Raw genomic sequence first — 16,622 nt, forward strand, 5'->3', positions numbered from 1 at the left:
CCAGAAGTCAGTCTTCATTAGAGGAACTGAGGTGGAGAGGGTCAATAACTTTAAATTCTTCGGCATTAAGGATCAACGTTTCTCTCTCTGAAAAGTGTCAGAGGATCTGTCCTGGGACCAACAAGTAACTGTCATTACAAAGAAAGCACGGCAGCGCTTATACTTTGTTAGAAGTTTGTGTAGTTTCAACATGTCACTTCGATCCTGACAGCCCTGTCTTTTCAGCCTGTCTGGGCTGGCATTTAAATTGACCAAACAATGGAACAGCTAAAGGCCCCAGCGCCCTGGAAAGAGGAGTGAACATCGCGTAGAGCAAGTGAAATCGGCAATCGCTTCTGATCTGGGCGGACATTTACGTGCCGAGCGGCACCTAATTAATTAGCTTGTTAATTTCGGCTTTTTTCTTAAAGATGTGCTGGGTGCGCTCCGGCTACCGCTACACCCCGGCATGCTTCGCGGCCCGGAGGTTGGGGACCACTGGTCTAGACAATGCTTTGTAAAGTTGTAGCATAACTTGTACAAATATACAAAACATAATTTCATTATAATCGTTTTCATCTTTCAAATAAACTTAACTCTGTTATGAGAGTTGGTCTCTGCATTGTAAGGAAACAATATATGTTGTTTCAACCCTCCCAAAAGTGCTGGTGGAACTCAACAGGTCAAGCAGCATCTATGGAGTATGACACCCTAAACGGGGGATAGTAAAAACCGCTAAGAGGATCACAGGAGTCTCCCTTCCTCTTATTTGTGACATTTAATGGGAACATTGTATACGAAGGGCCTGAAGCATTCTTGAGGAACCCTACCACCCATCCCATAATCTCTTTGGTCCACTACTGTCAGGAAAGGAGATACAGAAGCATCAGGACTAGGACTGCAGACTGGGTAACAGCTCTTCCCTCAGGCTGTCAGACTAATGAATACCCTGCCACCACTGAGGTCTTATCACTAGAACAGTGTTTACCTGTGCTGCACCCCATTTGCATTTTTAATGATATTTTATTAACTTACTCTTTTCCAAAGATGCTGCCTGGCCTGCTGAATTCCCCCAGCATTTTGTGTGATGCTTGGATTTCCAACATCTGCAGATTTTCTCTTGTTTTTTATTAATTTATTTGAGGTAATATTTTAGTTTATGTGCTGTATATGTTATATGTTTTGTGTGTGCACCATGGTCGAGAGGAATGATGATTTGTTTGGTTGTATATGCATAGTTTGATGATGATAAACTTGAACTGGAACTTGGAGAGGATTAAGTAGTCGATGTTTCAGACTCTGGACTGATGAAGGGTCTTGCCCAAAATGTCAACTGTAGGACCAACCAAGGTAGGACTTGTACAGTGAATTGTAGGACACTGAGGAGTGCAGTAGAACAAAGAGATCTGGAAATACAGGTCCATAATTTATTACAAGTGCTGACACAGGTGGATGGAGTCATAAAGGAAGCTTTTGGCACATTGGCCTTCATAAATCAAAGTATTGAGTACAGGAGATGGGATTGTATGTTGACATTGTATGAGATGTCAGTGAGGCCTAATTTGGAGTATTGTGTACAGTTTTGGTCACCTACCTACAGGGAAGATGTAAATGAGGTTGAAAGGGTGCAGAGCAAATTTACAAGGATGTTGCTGGGACTTGAGGACCTGAGTTATAAGGGAAAATTGAATAGGTTAAGACTGTATTCTTTTGAATGTAGAAGATTGAGAGGAGATTTGATAAAGATATAAAAAATCATGATGTGTATAGGTAGGGTAAGTACAAGCAGGCTTTTTCTACTGAGCAACACACATCAAAGTTGCTGGTGAACGCAGCAGGCCAGGCAGCATCTCTAGGAAGAGGTGCAGTTGACATTGGGTGACAACTAGAGGTCATGGGTTAAGAGTGAAAGATTTAAGGGGAACATGAGGGGAAACTTCTCCACTCGGTGGTGAGAGTGTGGGATGAGCTGTCAGCGCGAGTGGTGCATGTGATTTCGACTTCAATGTTTAAGAGAAGTTTGTATAGGTTTATGGATGGGAGGGGTATGAAGTGCTACATTCCAGGTGGATGTCGATGGGAGTAGGCAGTTTAAATTATTGGGCACACACTAGACGGGACGAATGGCCTGTTCTTTTGCTATATTTTTCTATGGCTCTGACTATGACTCAGGTTTTCTGTGTATGTCCCTTAGATTTCCAGCATCTGTACTCTCTTGTGTCTCTCTATGCAGCAGTAACTATGCAATTCCCATGTGTTTGCGATATGATCATATAACTGGTGTTTCTGTAAAGCAGAGGTCGTTATTATTATTATCAGACAATATTGACCACCTCTAGCTTCCATTCAATTCAGGATCCAGGTGTGGAATGAGGACAAGTGACTGGATTATAGGTTGGACCCGTTAATTTGTTTAGCCGATCAGCAGTTCTTTTTTACCAGAATTATGACTGGAGCTTGTTAGGATAATTACGAATGATTAAGGCAGGTTGGCCTGCCTTACCAGTGGGTGTGCAGGCTCCTGCTGGCAGCCTGCAGGTGGAAAGGAACGTGATCTGTCAAATCAGCTGATGGCCCTCTTAATTCAGTTCAGTGAGAGCCAGAGGAACAAGCGTGTTTAATAATTGATACTTACTCTAATAGGTTAATTGCAGCAGCATTCATTCTAATTTGCATTCTTGATCAGCTTCTCACAGTCAGTATTACTTGGACAGATTTTTTCTTCCACCCCTCCTCGCTCTCTCGCCTCCTGCTTGTTACAGCGCAGTTAATTGCTGACATTCCCTGAGTCATTCGAAGCATGTTGATTTAATGAATGTTAAGTACGCAGCTCGTGGGGGGTTTGAATGGTGCATATGCTGTTTGTTTATGGAGGAAACCTTTGCGGTATAATGATGGCCAGGTGGTTGCTGCTACTATCTATAGAATCGGTGGGTGGGGGGGCGGTAGAGAACAAAATAAAATTAACACGAGCCTTTCATACAAGCACTATCTATGTCTGCAAATACTCCACTGTGGTCTCGACCACCTGTCGCCCATTTTATTTTAGAGAAGTACTAATTTTTGGAATGAACTTGTGTTTTGTGACAAAGGTAAACATCTCAGAATCAGAATCAGGTTTAATATCACTGGCATATGTCATGAAATGTGTTATTTTGTGGCAGTAGTTCAAAGTAAATGTTGTTATCCAAGTACATAGATGTTACCACATGCACCCCTGAGATTTTTCTTCTTGTGGGCATATTCGGCAAGTTTATAGAGCAGTAACTGTAAACAGGATCAATGAAAGATCAAGTAGAGTGTGGAAGACAACAAACTGTGCAAATAAAAATAGAAATAAATAGTGGTAAATATCGAGAGCATGAAATAACAAGATAGAGAGTCCTTAAAGATCATTGGTTGTGGGAACATCTCAATAGATGAGTGTAGTTATTGTCGTTTGTTCAAGAGCCAGATGGTTGAGGGGTAGTAGCTGTTCTTGAACCAGGTGGTGTAAGTCCTGAGGCTCTCGTACCTTCTGCCTGATAGTAACAGCGAGAAAAAAGCATGGCCTGGGTGGTGAGGATCTTTGATAATAGATGCTGCTTTTTCTACAGCAACATTTCATGTAGATATGCTCAATTGTTGGGAAGGCCTTTTTAAAAAAGTGATGTACTTTTTTAGTAGGTTGCAATACATAATAAAAACAATGAATTACAGTAAATATCTGTCTGCCATGTTTATTATGGTAACTAGTCACATTAGTGGGGGCATGGTAAAAGCGAAGGGAATAAGTTATGTATTCTTATTTCGTAGCAGTTTGTGGCGGAGGTCATATCTTGTTGACCTCTTAATATCGCTTCAAGATTGTATATTTGCTAATAAAGGATTTGACTCTTTGGAACAATCATTTCATTGAAGATGAGGGTATGTCATACAAATATAACAACCCTACGGCGGTCTCTGTCTAATGGCAATTGTTTTGATTCTGGTTTAGTTTTGCCACTACGTATATTAAATAGTTAAATTAAATAAGTGGTGCAAAAAAAGTAGTGAGGTAGTGTTCATGGGTTCAATGTCCATTCAGAAATCGGCTGGCAGAGGGGAAGAAGCTGTTCCTGAATCGTTGAGTGTGTGTCTTCAGGTTTCTGTACCTCCTTCCTGATGGCAGCAATGAGAACAAGGCATGACAAGCTGGGTGATGTAGGTCCTTAATAATAGCTGCTGCCATTTTGAGGTTTCACTTTCTGAAGATGTCCTGAATGCTACGGAGGCTCATACCCAGGATGGAGCTGACTGAGTTCAAAACTATCTGCAGCTTACTACGATCCTATGCAGTAGCCTCCACCCCACCGCAGTTGCTGATGCAGCCAGTTGGAATGCTCTCCACGGTACATCTGTAGAAATTTGCTGGAGTCTTTGGTAGCATACCAAATCTGCTCTGACTCCTAATAAAACATAGCCACGTTGTGCCTTCTTTGTAGCTGCATCTATCTGTTTGGCCCAGGGATAGATCTTCAGAGATGTTGACCCCCAGGATCTTGAAATTGCTGACCCATTTCTGATCCCTCAATGAGGACTGATGTGTGTTCCCTCATCTCATCCTTTCTGACATCCACAATCAGTTCTTTGGTCTTACTGACGTTCAGTGTAAGGTTGTTGCCTTTTTTGATGATAAATTGGAAAATAGTTTTTTTCTTTTTTTAAAATTTTCTGTTATATATACTGTATATGTAGTTGTTTGTCCTGTTTAAATAATATTAACAGAATGTGTTTTTTTTTACCCTAAGCTGCACAGTTTGCACTCCAGGTTGATTGCAGACCTGGGGATGTCAGAGGTAGATTTCTTACACAGAGAGTGGTGGATACATTGAACACCCTGCCAGGGATGGTAGCGGCAGATAAATTAAGGGCATTTAAAATAGGTATTATGGATGTTAGAAAAATATGGAGAGCTATGTAGGAAGGAACCTCCAAGAGGACCACAACCTTGTCGTAGGTTTGGAAGCTTGTGTGCCTCAATGACCCAGAGAGCAATTTTGGCTGGAGGCAGGGCTTTATACTTTGGCTCTTGGTAGGGTCACCCATGCAAAATAGGGCAAAGGGTAGAGGCCAGACTGAGTGGTCCTCTGGGTTCGGGGATTCAGCTCAGGGCTAACAACCCTGACAGTTCAAACAAAATTATTACAGAAACAGCAATGAAGAATCCTTCTATGTTTGTGTGTGATGGTATGGACAGACAGAGATGGAGGACCTTCATTGCTGCCCTAAATGCCAGCGGCATAACGGGCAGTAAGTAAGTAATGAAAAAGGGAAGGGTTGGGTTGATCTTGGAATAAATTATAAGGACAGCACAACATTGTGGGGCAAAGATCCTAGGTTCTAGACCTGCTGTCACTGAGACTTGGCCTTGGCTCAGAGCTGAACTTTTCTTTTTTAGTACAGGGCACATACTGGATTGCAGAAATGATATTCATACTACTACTCTAAGACTGACATCAATGACTTGGTTTTATCTCACATCTGAAGCAAGAATGACCCTGATGTGAACCACAGTCAGATTCTGGTGTAATGTAGAGTTTGCTGATGTGAGAATAGAAGGCAGCTAGATTAAAGTTTTGACTTGCATTGACTCTGATTCGCTAGGTATGAAACAGATGTCAAGGTTCAAAGTAAATTTATTATCAAAGCACCCTGAAATTCATTTTCTTACAAACATTCACAGTAGCATAGTAGTTAGCACAATGATTTACAGTGGCAGCAATCTGGGTTCAATTTCCGCCACTGCCTATAAGGAATTTGTGTTTTCTCCCCACGACTGTGTGTGTTGCCTCCAACTGCTCCGGTTTCCTCCCACAGTCCAGAGACTCACTGGTTGGTACATTAATTGGTCATTGTAAATTGTCCTGTGATTAGGCTAGGATTAAAATCAGAGTGTTGCTGGACAGTGTGGCCCAAAGGTCTCAAACGGCCTATTCCACGTTGTATCTCAAACAATCAATAATAAATACAAAGAAACACAATAGAATCAATGAAAACTACACATAAAGACAGACAAACAACCAATGTGCATGAGACAAACTGTGTGCAATTACAAAAAACAACAATAATTAATTAGAAAATACTGTAATATTGAGAACATGTCCATAGAAACCATAGAAACTACAGCACAGAAACAGGCCTTTTGGCCCTTCTTGGCTGTGCCGAACCATTTTCTGCCTAGTCCCACTGACCTGCACACGGACCATATCCCTCCATACACCTCCCATCCATGTATCTGTCCAATTTATTCTTAAATGTTAAAAAAGAACCCGCATTTACCACCTCGTCTGGCAGCTCATTTCATACTCCCAGCACTCTCTGTGTGAAGAAGTCCCCCCCTAATGTTCCCTTTAAACTTTTCCCCCCTCACCCTAAACCCATGTCCTCTGGTTTTTTTCTCCTCTTTCCTCAGTGGAAAAAGCCTGCTTGCATTCACTGTATCAATACCCATCATAATTTTATATACCTCTATCAAATCTCCCCTCATTCTTCTACGCTCCAGGGAATAAAGTCCTAACCTATTCAACCTTTCTCTGTAACTGAGTTTCTCAAGTCCTGGCAACATCCTTGTAAACTTTCTCTGCACTCTTTCAACCTTATTTATATCTTTCCTGTAATTTGGTGACCAAAACTGAACACAATACTCCAGATTCGGCCTCACCAATGCCTTATACAACCTCATCATAACATTTCAGCTCTTATACTCAATACTTTGATTAATAAAGGCCAGTGTATCAAAAGCTCTCTTAAGACCCTATCTACCTGTGACGCCCTTTTAGGGAATTTTGTATCTGTATTCCCAGATCCCTCTGTTCCACTGCACTCCTCAGTGCCTTACCATTAACCCTGTATGTTCTACATTGGTTTGTCCTTCCAACATGCAATACCTCACACTTGTCAGTATTAAACTCCATCTGCCATTTTTTAGCCCATTTTTCCAGCTGGTCCAAGTCCCTCTGCAGGCTCTGAAAACCTGTCTACTACACCTCCAATCTTTGTATCATCAGCAAACTTGCTGATCCAATTTACCACATTATCATCCAGATCATTGATATAGATGACAAATAACAATGGACCCAGCACTGATCCCTGTGGCACACCACTAGTCACAGGCCTCCACTCAGAGAAGCAATTCTCTACCACCACTCTCTGGCTTCTTCCATCGAGCCAATGTCTAATCCAATTTACCACCTCTCCATGTATACCTAGCGACTGAATTTTCCTAACTAACCTCCCATGCGGGACCTTGTCAAAGGCCTTACTGAAGTCCATGTAGACAATATCCACTGCCTTCCCTTCATCCACTTTCCTGGGAACCTCCTCGAAAAACTCCAATAGATTGGTCAAACATGACCTACCACACACAAAGCCATGTTGACTCTCCCTAATAAGTCCCAGTCTATCCAAATGCTTGTAGATTCTGTCTCTTAGTACTCCCTCCAATAACTTACCTACTACCGACGTTAAACTTACTGGCCTATAATTTCCCGGATTACTTTTCGATCCTTTTTTAAACAACGGAACAACATGAGCCACTCTCCAATCCTCCGGCACCTCACCTGTAGACAGCGACATTTTAAATATTTCAGCCAGGGCCCCTGCAATTTCAACACTAGTCTCCTTCAAGGTCCGAGGGAACACCCTGTCAGGTCCCGGGGATTTATCCACTTTAATTTTCCTCAAGTCAGCAAGGACCTCCTCCTTTTCGATCTGTACAGTTTCCATGATCTCACTAATTGTTTCCCTTAATTCCATGGGCTTCATGCCAGTTTTCTTAGTAAACATAGACGCAAAAAACCTATTTAAGATCTCCCCCATTTCCTTTGGTTCCGCACATAGCCGACCATTCTGATCTTCAAGAGGACCAATTTTATCCCTTACAATCCTTTTGCTCTTAATATACCTGTAAAAGCTCTTTGGATTATCCTTCACTTTGACTGCCAAGGCAACCTCATGTCTTCTTTTAACCCTCCTGATTTCTTTCTTAAGTACTTTCTTGCACTTCTTATACTCCTCAAGCACCTTATTTACTCCCTGCTTCCTATACACGTCATACAACTCCCTCTTCTTCTTTATCAGAGTTGCAATATCCCTTGAGAACCAAGGTTCCTTATTCCTATTCACCTTGCCTTTAATCCTGACAGGAACATACAAATTCTGCACTCTCAAAATTTCTGCTTTGAAGGCTTCCCACCTACTGATCACATCCTTGCCAGAGAACAACCTGTCCCAATCCACGCTTTTTAGATCCTTTCTCATTTCTTCAAATTTAGCCTTCTTCCAGTTAAGAACCTCAACCCTAGGACCAGATCTATCCTTGTCCATGATCAAGTGGAAACTAATGGTGTCATGATCACTGGAACCAAAGTGCTCCCCTACACAGACTTCTGTCACTTGTCCTAACTCGTTTCCTAACAGGAGATCCAATATTGCATCCCCTCTAGTTGGTCCCTCTATATATTGATTTAGAAAACTTTCCTGAACACATTTTACAAATTCTAAACCATCTAGACCCCTAACAGTATGGGAGACCCAATCAATATATGGAAAATTAAAATCCCCTACCACCACAACTTGTCCTTGAAAGTGAGCCCGTAGATTGCGGAATATTTCAGTGTTGAGGTTAACAGGTTACATTTGAGTGAAGGAGGCCTGGAATTGTATTTTGAAAGCAAAAAATACAATAGTGAATAGTTGAGATAAATATCTTCACCATCTGCTATAATTCTAGGGGAAGTGATCCATCTTGTCTAGTTTATAGAAAGGCATTAAAGTGGTCCTTGCAGGTTAAATGGCATTTTTCAAGATTTCAGTGAGAAATCTCCACCAGCAATAGAATTAGAAATGTCATATTAGAAAGCAAAGAGGGTAACTTCAGTGGAGGTTGTGATAAGCTAGGAAACTCATATTCCTTGCTATATGGTGCTCTGAGATTAAGGCAGTAAACATTGGGTGGAAGATCACATAGTAATTGGAATATTTCTCCTGAAGTGGTACCGCAGTTCTCATCTGCTACTAGGTGCTTCATAAAGTTCAAAGTAAATTTTAATATCGAAGTACTTATATGTCATTAGACATAGACAACTCCGAAACTAATATTCTTGCTGAAGGTCTTCATTGGCTAGGATTGACCATGGATGTTGCATCCTAGCTATCTAGATATGCCAGCCAGGGCAGAACAATATTGAGAGAAAGCTGTTGCCCATGTAGCAAATTCCCCCTACCCACACATGTCATGCAACATTGAACTCAGTGTAAGACTCTCTTAGGGATTCCAGTTCTGGATTTTTCCCTCAGGGTTTATTCTGAAGATTTTTTTGCAGGCATTCACAATAAATACGAAGAAACAACAATAATAATAGTAATATATATTGAGAACTTGAAATGAAGAGTCCTTGAAACTGAGTCCATTGGTTATGGGAACAGTTCAGTGAAGGGGCAAATGAAGTTGAGTGAAGTTATCCCCTCTGGTTCAAGAACCTGATGTTCTGAACCTGGTGGTGTGGGTCCAGAGGCTCCTGTACCTCCTTCCTGATGGCAGCAATGAGAAGAGAGCATAGTATGAATGATGGAGGCCCTTGATGATAGATTCTGCTTTCCTGCAACAGTGTTTCATGTATATGTGCTCAGTGGTGGGGAGGACTTTGCTTGTGATGGACTGGGCCGTATCCACTACTTTTTGTAGGAGTTTCCACTGAAGGACATTGATATTTCCATACTAGGCTGTGATGCAACCAGTCAATATACTCTTCACTGCTCATCTATAGCAGTTTGTCCAAGTTGTATGTGACATACCTAAACTAGCATTCAGCATGCAAACTTCTGAGAAGCATTGCCATGGTTTCTTTGTAACGGCACTTGCAGGTAGCTCTTCCCCAACTCTTTTAGAATCCTTTGCTGGACAACATGAACATTCTGGTAAGGAATATCCTGAGATATTCTTGCTCAGATGCAACTTTGCTGAAAATGTGAAAAAAAGCCTCTCTGAGAGAATCAGAAACTTTCACTGGGATTACAGTAACAACGTGAGGAAATTTCCGGTTTATCTCTACTGTTAGTTTTATTACCCACAGTGAGATATTATATCAAAGATGAGGACAATCAGTGTCTATGTCATACAACTTTGACTGTCTGTGACTGTAGAACAGCTGCTTTGTTGGGGTGCCAGGTTTAAGTCTGCTATTACGCTACATGTTTTGGTGAACATAAAAAGTAACTCTGCAGTTCCTCATCATTTTCTTACGCAAACCAGTACTATCACAGGAAGATTACAGTGCCTTGTAAAAGTATTCAGCCCACAACTCTTTGTTCACATAAATGAGTATTACAGCTAGGGATTTTGATCAATTTAACTGAGATTTTTTATTTTTGAATCGCATGCTCCTTTCTTCACAATAGAGCCCAAAACACGGCAAATTCAGCGTGGATTGTGCTGGGGCCAGCCCGCAAATGTTGCCATGCTTCCAGTGCCAACAAAACATGCCCGCAACTTGCTAATGTTAATTCTAACTGCTCATCTTTGGAACCTTCCGTGGTGATTTTGATCCTTCCATGTGTTGAATGATGTCCAAAAATCTCCAATAGATGACTGTTTTCATTTTTCTTAAATTATTTGACTGAACTGTTTGCAACGTAAGTTTTAATTTTTACTCTCATTCTAGTGCAGTTTAAATTTGACTCACAGAGATGCTTATTTGTAAGTCAGATTGCCATGAATTCAGCCTCTCTTCTTCAACATGAAAAACGTTATCATGCCTTAAAGATATTGATGAGCCACCAGAGACATTCAGTATTTTTGTTTTGTTGCTCCTTCCTCTGTTCGCTCAGTTTCAATGTTTAGTTATAGAACTGTAAAGATTATGTAATCGAAGGTTGTATTTCTGTCACGTAGGCAGAACAGGAGCAGCAGTCAAAACCTGCCATGATGCTTTGGAATGGAACCTTTTATCAGTGAACTGAACTCACTGAGCCTACAGCAATCACCCTTTCATTCATCGCCCCACAGCACAGGTCTGTCATAACTCAACTCTCTCTTTCTCTCTTGTCATGCAGATGAAGGTCTCTTCCAACCAGAATGGCAGGAACAGTGAGGACGAGTGTGTCAGAGAAGCCAACAGTTCACAGAGGAGCAGTTCCAGAGACAAGCTTAGTGATGTAAGTGTATACCTCAAAAGAAAAAAAATCTGCACTCTCTATTTAGTGGCAATGACAGACCATTGCTATTGCTTTGTGGAGGGAATTTAAAGTCAAGAATTGAGATAAGGTAATGTTTTTTATAATGTGGCATTCAACTAATTCATTCTGCTTTAAAGTAGATGTGGGAGCAATGGGATTTTGAATGATGCCATTACTTGAATAGCATTTTCCTTTTTTTAAAGGGAAGTAGCTAGATAGCTTAAGACTGTATGCAGGATGTTGATGTGTGAACAACAAAATCTACTGGATAATAAAAGCAATGGTTGGGTTAGTAATGCTTATAGTGTTGGATCTATGCAAATTTGTCCTTCCCTTTTTGACAGCACTGGTCTAGGCCAAACTAATCTAGGTCATACCCAGACTACATTAAAGTGCAAAGTTATATGCCGGATTACACTATGCATGGCACAAGGTTGGAGCTATTTCATGGTGACTGTTGCCTGCAAATACTCCCTTGTGAAGAAAAAAGATTGAAAGCATTCTGTATTCAACTACAACTAGCTAAATTATACACAAAAATGCAAAGATTCCCTCTGAATTATTTTTAACAGTGTTGTTGGTTGAAATGATTCAATGGTATATGAGTATTACTAGTTCTAACAGTCTGTAACTAATATTCAGGTACTACAGAGAAGGTATTAAATCATGATATCAAATATTGTTGCTGTGACTCTCAACTGTTTGATATTGCAGTGTCTGCTGAGCTTGCAGATGTTTCCTCATTAGTCTAGGTAATATCCTGTGTGCACATTTGTTGGTGTTTCTCTGTTGGAGTGCTCGCATTTATATAGCCCCCCCCCCAATTCATTTACCTCAATTCTAATTTACTACCCCTTCAGTTGACTCTTGAATTCTATTGGATCCCATTTCTTTGGCTCTTTGGGGTTCATAGATGACCCTAAGAGCCAAAGAACCATGAGGCATGGAATTCAAAGGTCAGCTGAAGGGTTAGCGATAAGGACCTACACAAGGGAATGGGTGCTATATGGCAGGGGCTGCTATATAAACACAAACACTCTCTGAGATACACCAACAACTGCGCACTGAGGATGTCGCCTTGACTGGTGATGAAATGTCGGCAAGCTGACTGCCAAGCTCAGCAAGCATGACAACATCAAACGCCTCTACCCGAGCTACCAATATTCAGCACCATCCTAAACTGTCATCTGTGTCACAAAATCCCTATGACTCTGCACAGATCCTGTCTGTGTTAACTTGCTTCTATTCCAATTACTTTCCTACAATATTCCACAGAAACATATCATTTTTTTTTGGTTTACACAATAATTGGATTAAGTGTTAGATACATGATCAAAATACTTGCTCTCATTGAAATGGCAGTCAAAAGTCAGACTAATGGATTCTCGTTGATTTGAGTGAGTCTTGATGGTATTTGGAACTGGATGCCCTGCCATCAATAATCCACACAACACAAATCTGCTTCAAGCTGAGCATAGCATTTCAGGGTGCATATAAATATACTTATAACCTTCATTTCCACATATAAACTCTATATATTTCTTAAGCAAACCTGACTTTAATAAGTTATATAGTCCTGCACATATTTAATTTTGTAGAATAACGCAGGCACATCACAGCTCCGAAAGTTTCACATTAACTTCAAAGGACACCTAAAACACACTTGAAATCACGTTTCCACTTACCTCACAGCGGGAAAACTACCGCAACCTTCAAGAGCAGTCAATATGCCGAATTCACTACCGAAGTCCACAACAGAACAAGAAGTCAGCAATTCTTTCAGCATCATCACACACTAAAGAGGTAAGACTGAATAGCAATAATTAAGCCCATTTTTATTACCCATGGGATTTGATAATTCAGAAAAGTTTATGTATTTCAAGTACATGATCACATCTTTCCTTCAGTGTGCTTGATCACAGTTTATTACAGGAGCTCCCAACCCAAGGTCCATGGACCCCTTGCTTAATGCTATTAGTCCATGGCATAAAAAAGGTTAGGAACCTTTGGCTTATTAGTTTGTGCTTCCTATGCCATTCTTGAGCAATAAGATGCCAGAAAAGACTAGTCCTTTATATTGTTTTGTAATCAAGGTAATATCGTAATTATGCAGGAAGTTTGATGCTGTTTTCTTGTAATGGGTTGGGTTGATCAGACCCAAAACACCCAAACCAATTTGAGTGTCCAGGAAATGTGGTAATAAGTATGCAAGCACAACGAAGTCAACATAAAGCACAAATAAACTACACTAAATACTAGTCAGTTACAGAGGTTTCAGGGCTCGTGTTTCTCAGTTGCCGCTTGATTGTTGCCATTGTTGAGGGAACTCTGAATTCTGACTTGTGAAATCACCCTGGGTCTGTCCTAGGCACCAATCTATCGCAGTCCTCAGTCTAGCTGAAGTCCCAAGAACTGAGCAAAAGGTGCTTCAGTAAGCAGGGGTTTGGTTCAATCCGTAAGCATCGAGGGACACACAGCAACAGATAATTTTTTTGGTCTTTTGTTCTCATGCCATTAGTGCCTGAGGCTAAGGAAGACTCCCGAGGCTAATAATAAACACTTAACTAACCTATAATGTAAGAATACAACCGCTATTTAAAAAAAACATTTAACAAACCTACAGTGTTTAACCTGTACAGGCACCCTGCATGCTGCGGGCTTACTAAGAGCTAAAGTGTTACTTGGAATTGTTCAGACTTTCACCTAGTATTTTTACAAAATTTAATACAGCACAATACAGTTCTCGGACTAACTGGTACACAGTTGAAAAGTTTATTGGAAACCAACCATATGCTACAGTAGTGTATAGTAATTCCTATTAGATTAGACTTTTTACTGAACTGGTAATAATTTCAGGACCTTGCTCAGTTGAAATGATGTTATGAGAAGTGGCATTGTATAATTGCTCCTTTCATCAGTTCCACTTGTAGCTTATTCTGGTTCCTTGTTGGGAAGCTGAGATGAAAAACCACAGCTTCCAGATTATGGGATGACGACCTACACGGTTTTGAGAGATTGTGGTAATTGAGTTGGTACTTTTCCATATTGCATGTGGAAGAAAATTTTGAATATAAGGTTAAAAGATCTGTGTGTTGCTAAAGTGACCTTGTGGACATCCTGTGTTTTAAAAAAAAATTAAGTTGTAAAGCTATACAACTAAGATTATTGGTGCTAGGCACTAAATACCCCTCCTTAGAGTGATAAAACAGTTGCATAAACAAGATAGACGTAGACAAAAGGTGCTACAAATCTTGAAGAGACTCCATGGACTGTCAAGTCTTTAACATCTAAGGGGGGGGCAGGTACTGGTTTTGCTCACTTATCTGCTACTAGATATAAAGACAGAATTTTTCCTTGTTTCTCTGAGTTCCACACATGTGGACTCTCCATGATAATCGTGCTAAATTAAAGATTCATCACTTGAAGTCTGATATTGAATTCTCTGACACTGCAGAATGGTAGCAATGAGGGAACCATGCTGAATGACGCTTCAAAGGGTGACAGGAGAATGGCTGGCATGGAGCAGCTACACAGAACAAGGGATTGTTGTAAGGATAAAATTGCACAATGTGACAACATTCTGTGCAACTTTATCGAAAATTAAATGTTGTTGAAGGAACATGCATTAACATGAGGGACATTTTGAGCTTTAGTATGACACCTTGAAAATGGAAAGTAATGCAAATCCCCTTTGTTCAGTGGAAATAGTGGCTCTGTGGTTCAATGGATCGACTTAATATCAGAGTTATATAGTATACAACCTCACATTCGTACTCTTTGCAATCATTCCACAAAACAGAGAAAAAAACTAAAGAATGAATGACAGAAAAACATCAGAACTCCAAAGCCCCCCTTCCATGCACAAGTAGCAGCAAAGCATCAAGCCTCCCTCTCCCAACATTTGTTCCAGCAAGCAGTACCCTCCCCTCCCCACCCACCATGCAAGCAATAGCAAACTCCAGAGACCATGACGTAGAGTCCATCAAAAACTACTGTCCATCCCAACACTTTGGAATCTCAACAGGCCTCTTGCCACAGCAAGAGGGGAGGCCAACTGCTCACTGTTTTGATGTTATAGTCTGCAGCGTCGCTTATTCGAGTTCCTCTGACTTGAGAATATGCAGATCCTCTCTCACCGAGTGTAAGGGAGAGAAAGAGATCACTTGAGTGTAGGGGCCTCCAAAAGCTGCGCCCGCTGTCTTGATATTTTGATTTCCCACAGTGCTTCAGTTAGCAACATCGACGAGTAATCAGGTCGTCCACTGGGCCGTACCCTGAAGGTGCACACTTTCCAAGCCGCTCTTGGAGATCTCAAAATGCAGGCCCCTTGGCAAGTTCCAAAGAGTGAGAGCCCACCATCTATGAAGAACAGAGTTTGAGCACTGCTGTAGATCATGGACTCCAACAAGACATCAGCCATCTTGAAAAGGGAAAAAAAGACATTAGGACAGAAGATTTAAACTGTTCCATGGCTGAGCTCGAAGAAGTTGCCCGGTCCACAAACACCTCTGTCACCATCTTTAGTGACTCCAAAGATACTAACAGCTGAACTAAGAGTGCAAATCCCAAGGTAGGAGGAGGTTGGTTTAGTTGTGCAAGAAACAAAAGGAAAAGTGTATTCAAATTTAAAAGATGAACATATTTATTGTTACCTATGGAGGGCATGGAATAGTTAAAAAGAAAGGGTTACATTCATATATATACTATCAAAATCTTGTGATTATTCCAAAGCTCCTTTTCATCCAAGGAAAGGAGTGTAGGCACTTTTGGCATGTAAGAAAGAGGAAAATTTAATGTGCGCCAAAAGAGCAGATTCTGGACATTATGATAAATTTGAAGTTACCAGTTGTGATTTGAAACTAGATGAATAATATAGTCAGAGTTGCTAAGTGATGGAAATCATTGGTACAAAGGTCATACATTGAGAGAATGGATTCAGTAAAGCACAATTAAAGCAGTATCAATCTGCCTTGAAAGTACTAATTGACTTGAGTATTCACTTTCTACTCCGGCAGAGAATTCAAGATGAATTTATTACCTTCAACGCTGGCCGGTGGCGTAGTGGCATCAGGGCCGGACTTCAGAGTGAAGGCTCTCGAGTTCGAATCCAGCCGGCTCCCTTGCACGCTTTCCATCTGTGCTGGGTTGACCATCGAGCTAGCAACTCGGCCTCGTAAAAATAAGAAAGCCTGCTAAAAAAACGCCGTCATGACAGTGTCCCAATGACTCCACTCGGAGTTAAGGGCTTTCTTCTTCTTCTTCTCCTACATTACCTTCAACAGAAGAAAATTTTCATTTTACTTATACGCCCTGTGGCCACTTTACTACCTCCTGCACTTAATAAAGAGGCCAATGAGTATATGTTTATGGTCTTCTGCTGATGTAGCCCAACCACTTCAAGGTTTGATGCGTTGTGTGTTCAAAGATGTTCTTCAGAGATGCACACC

General features: G+C 40.9%; 1 protein-coding gene across 9 annotated transcripts in view; it reads left to right on the plus strand.

The window, feature by feature from the left end:
- The window catches only part of fbrsl1 (fibrosin-like 1), a 1,024,640-nt gene that overhangs the window by 436,264 nt on the left and 571,754 nt on the right, over positions 1-16,622 (plus strand). For 7 of the 9 annotated variants that reach the window (XM_072240820.1, XM_072240822.1, XM_072240823.1 and 4 more), the window contains exons 3-4: positions 11,053-11,154; positions 12,868-12,978. In XM_072240820.1, coding sequence (XP_072096921.1) covers positions 11,053-11,154; positions 12,868-12,978 — 213 coding nt within the window. The remainder of the gene's footprint in view (positions 1-11,052; positions 11,155-12,867; positions 12,979-16,622) is intronic. The other 2 variants (XM_072240828.1, XM_072240829.1) reach the window with 1 other exon arrangement.

This window comes from Mobula birostris, chromosome 22 (genome assembly GCF_030028105.1).
Source record: "Mobula birostris isolate sMobBir1 chromosome 22, sMobBir1.hap1, whole genome shotgun sequence".
In the NCBI taxonomy this organism is placed as follows: domain Eukaryota; kingdom Metazoa; phylum Chordata; class Chondrichthyes; order Myliobatiformes; family Myliobatidae; genus Mobula; species Mobula birostris.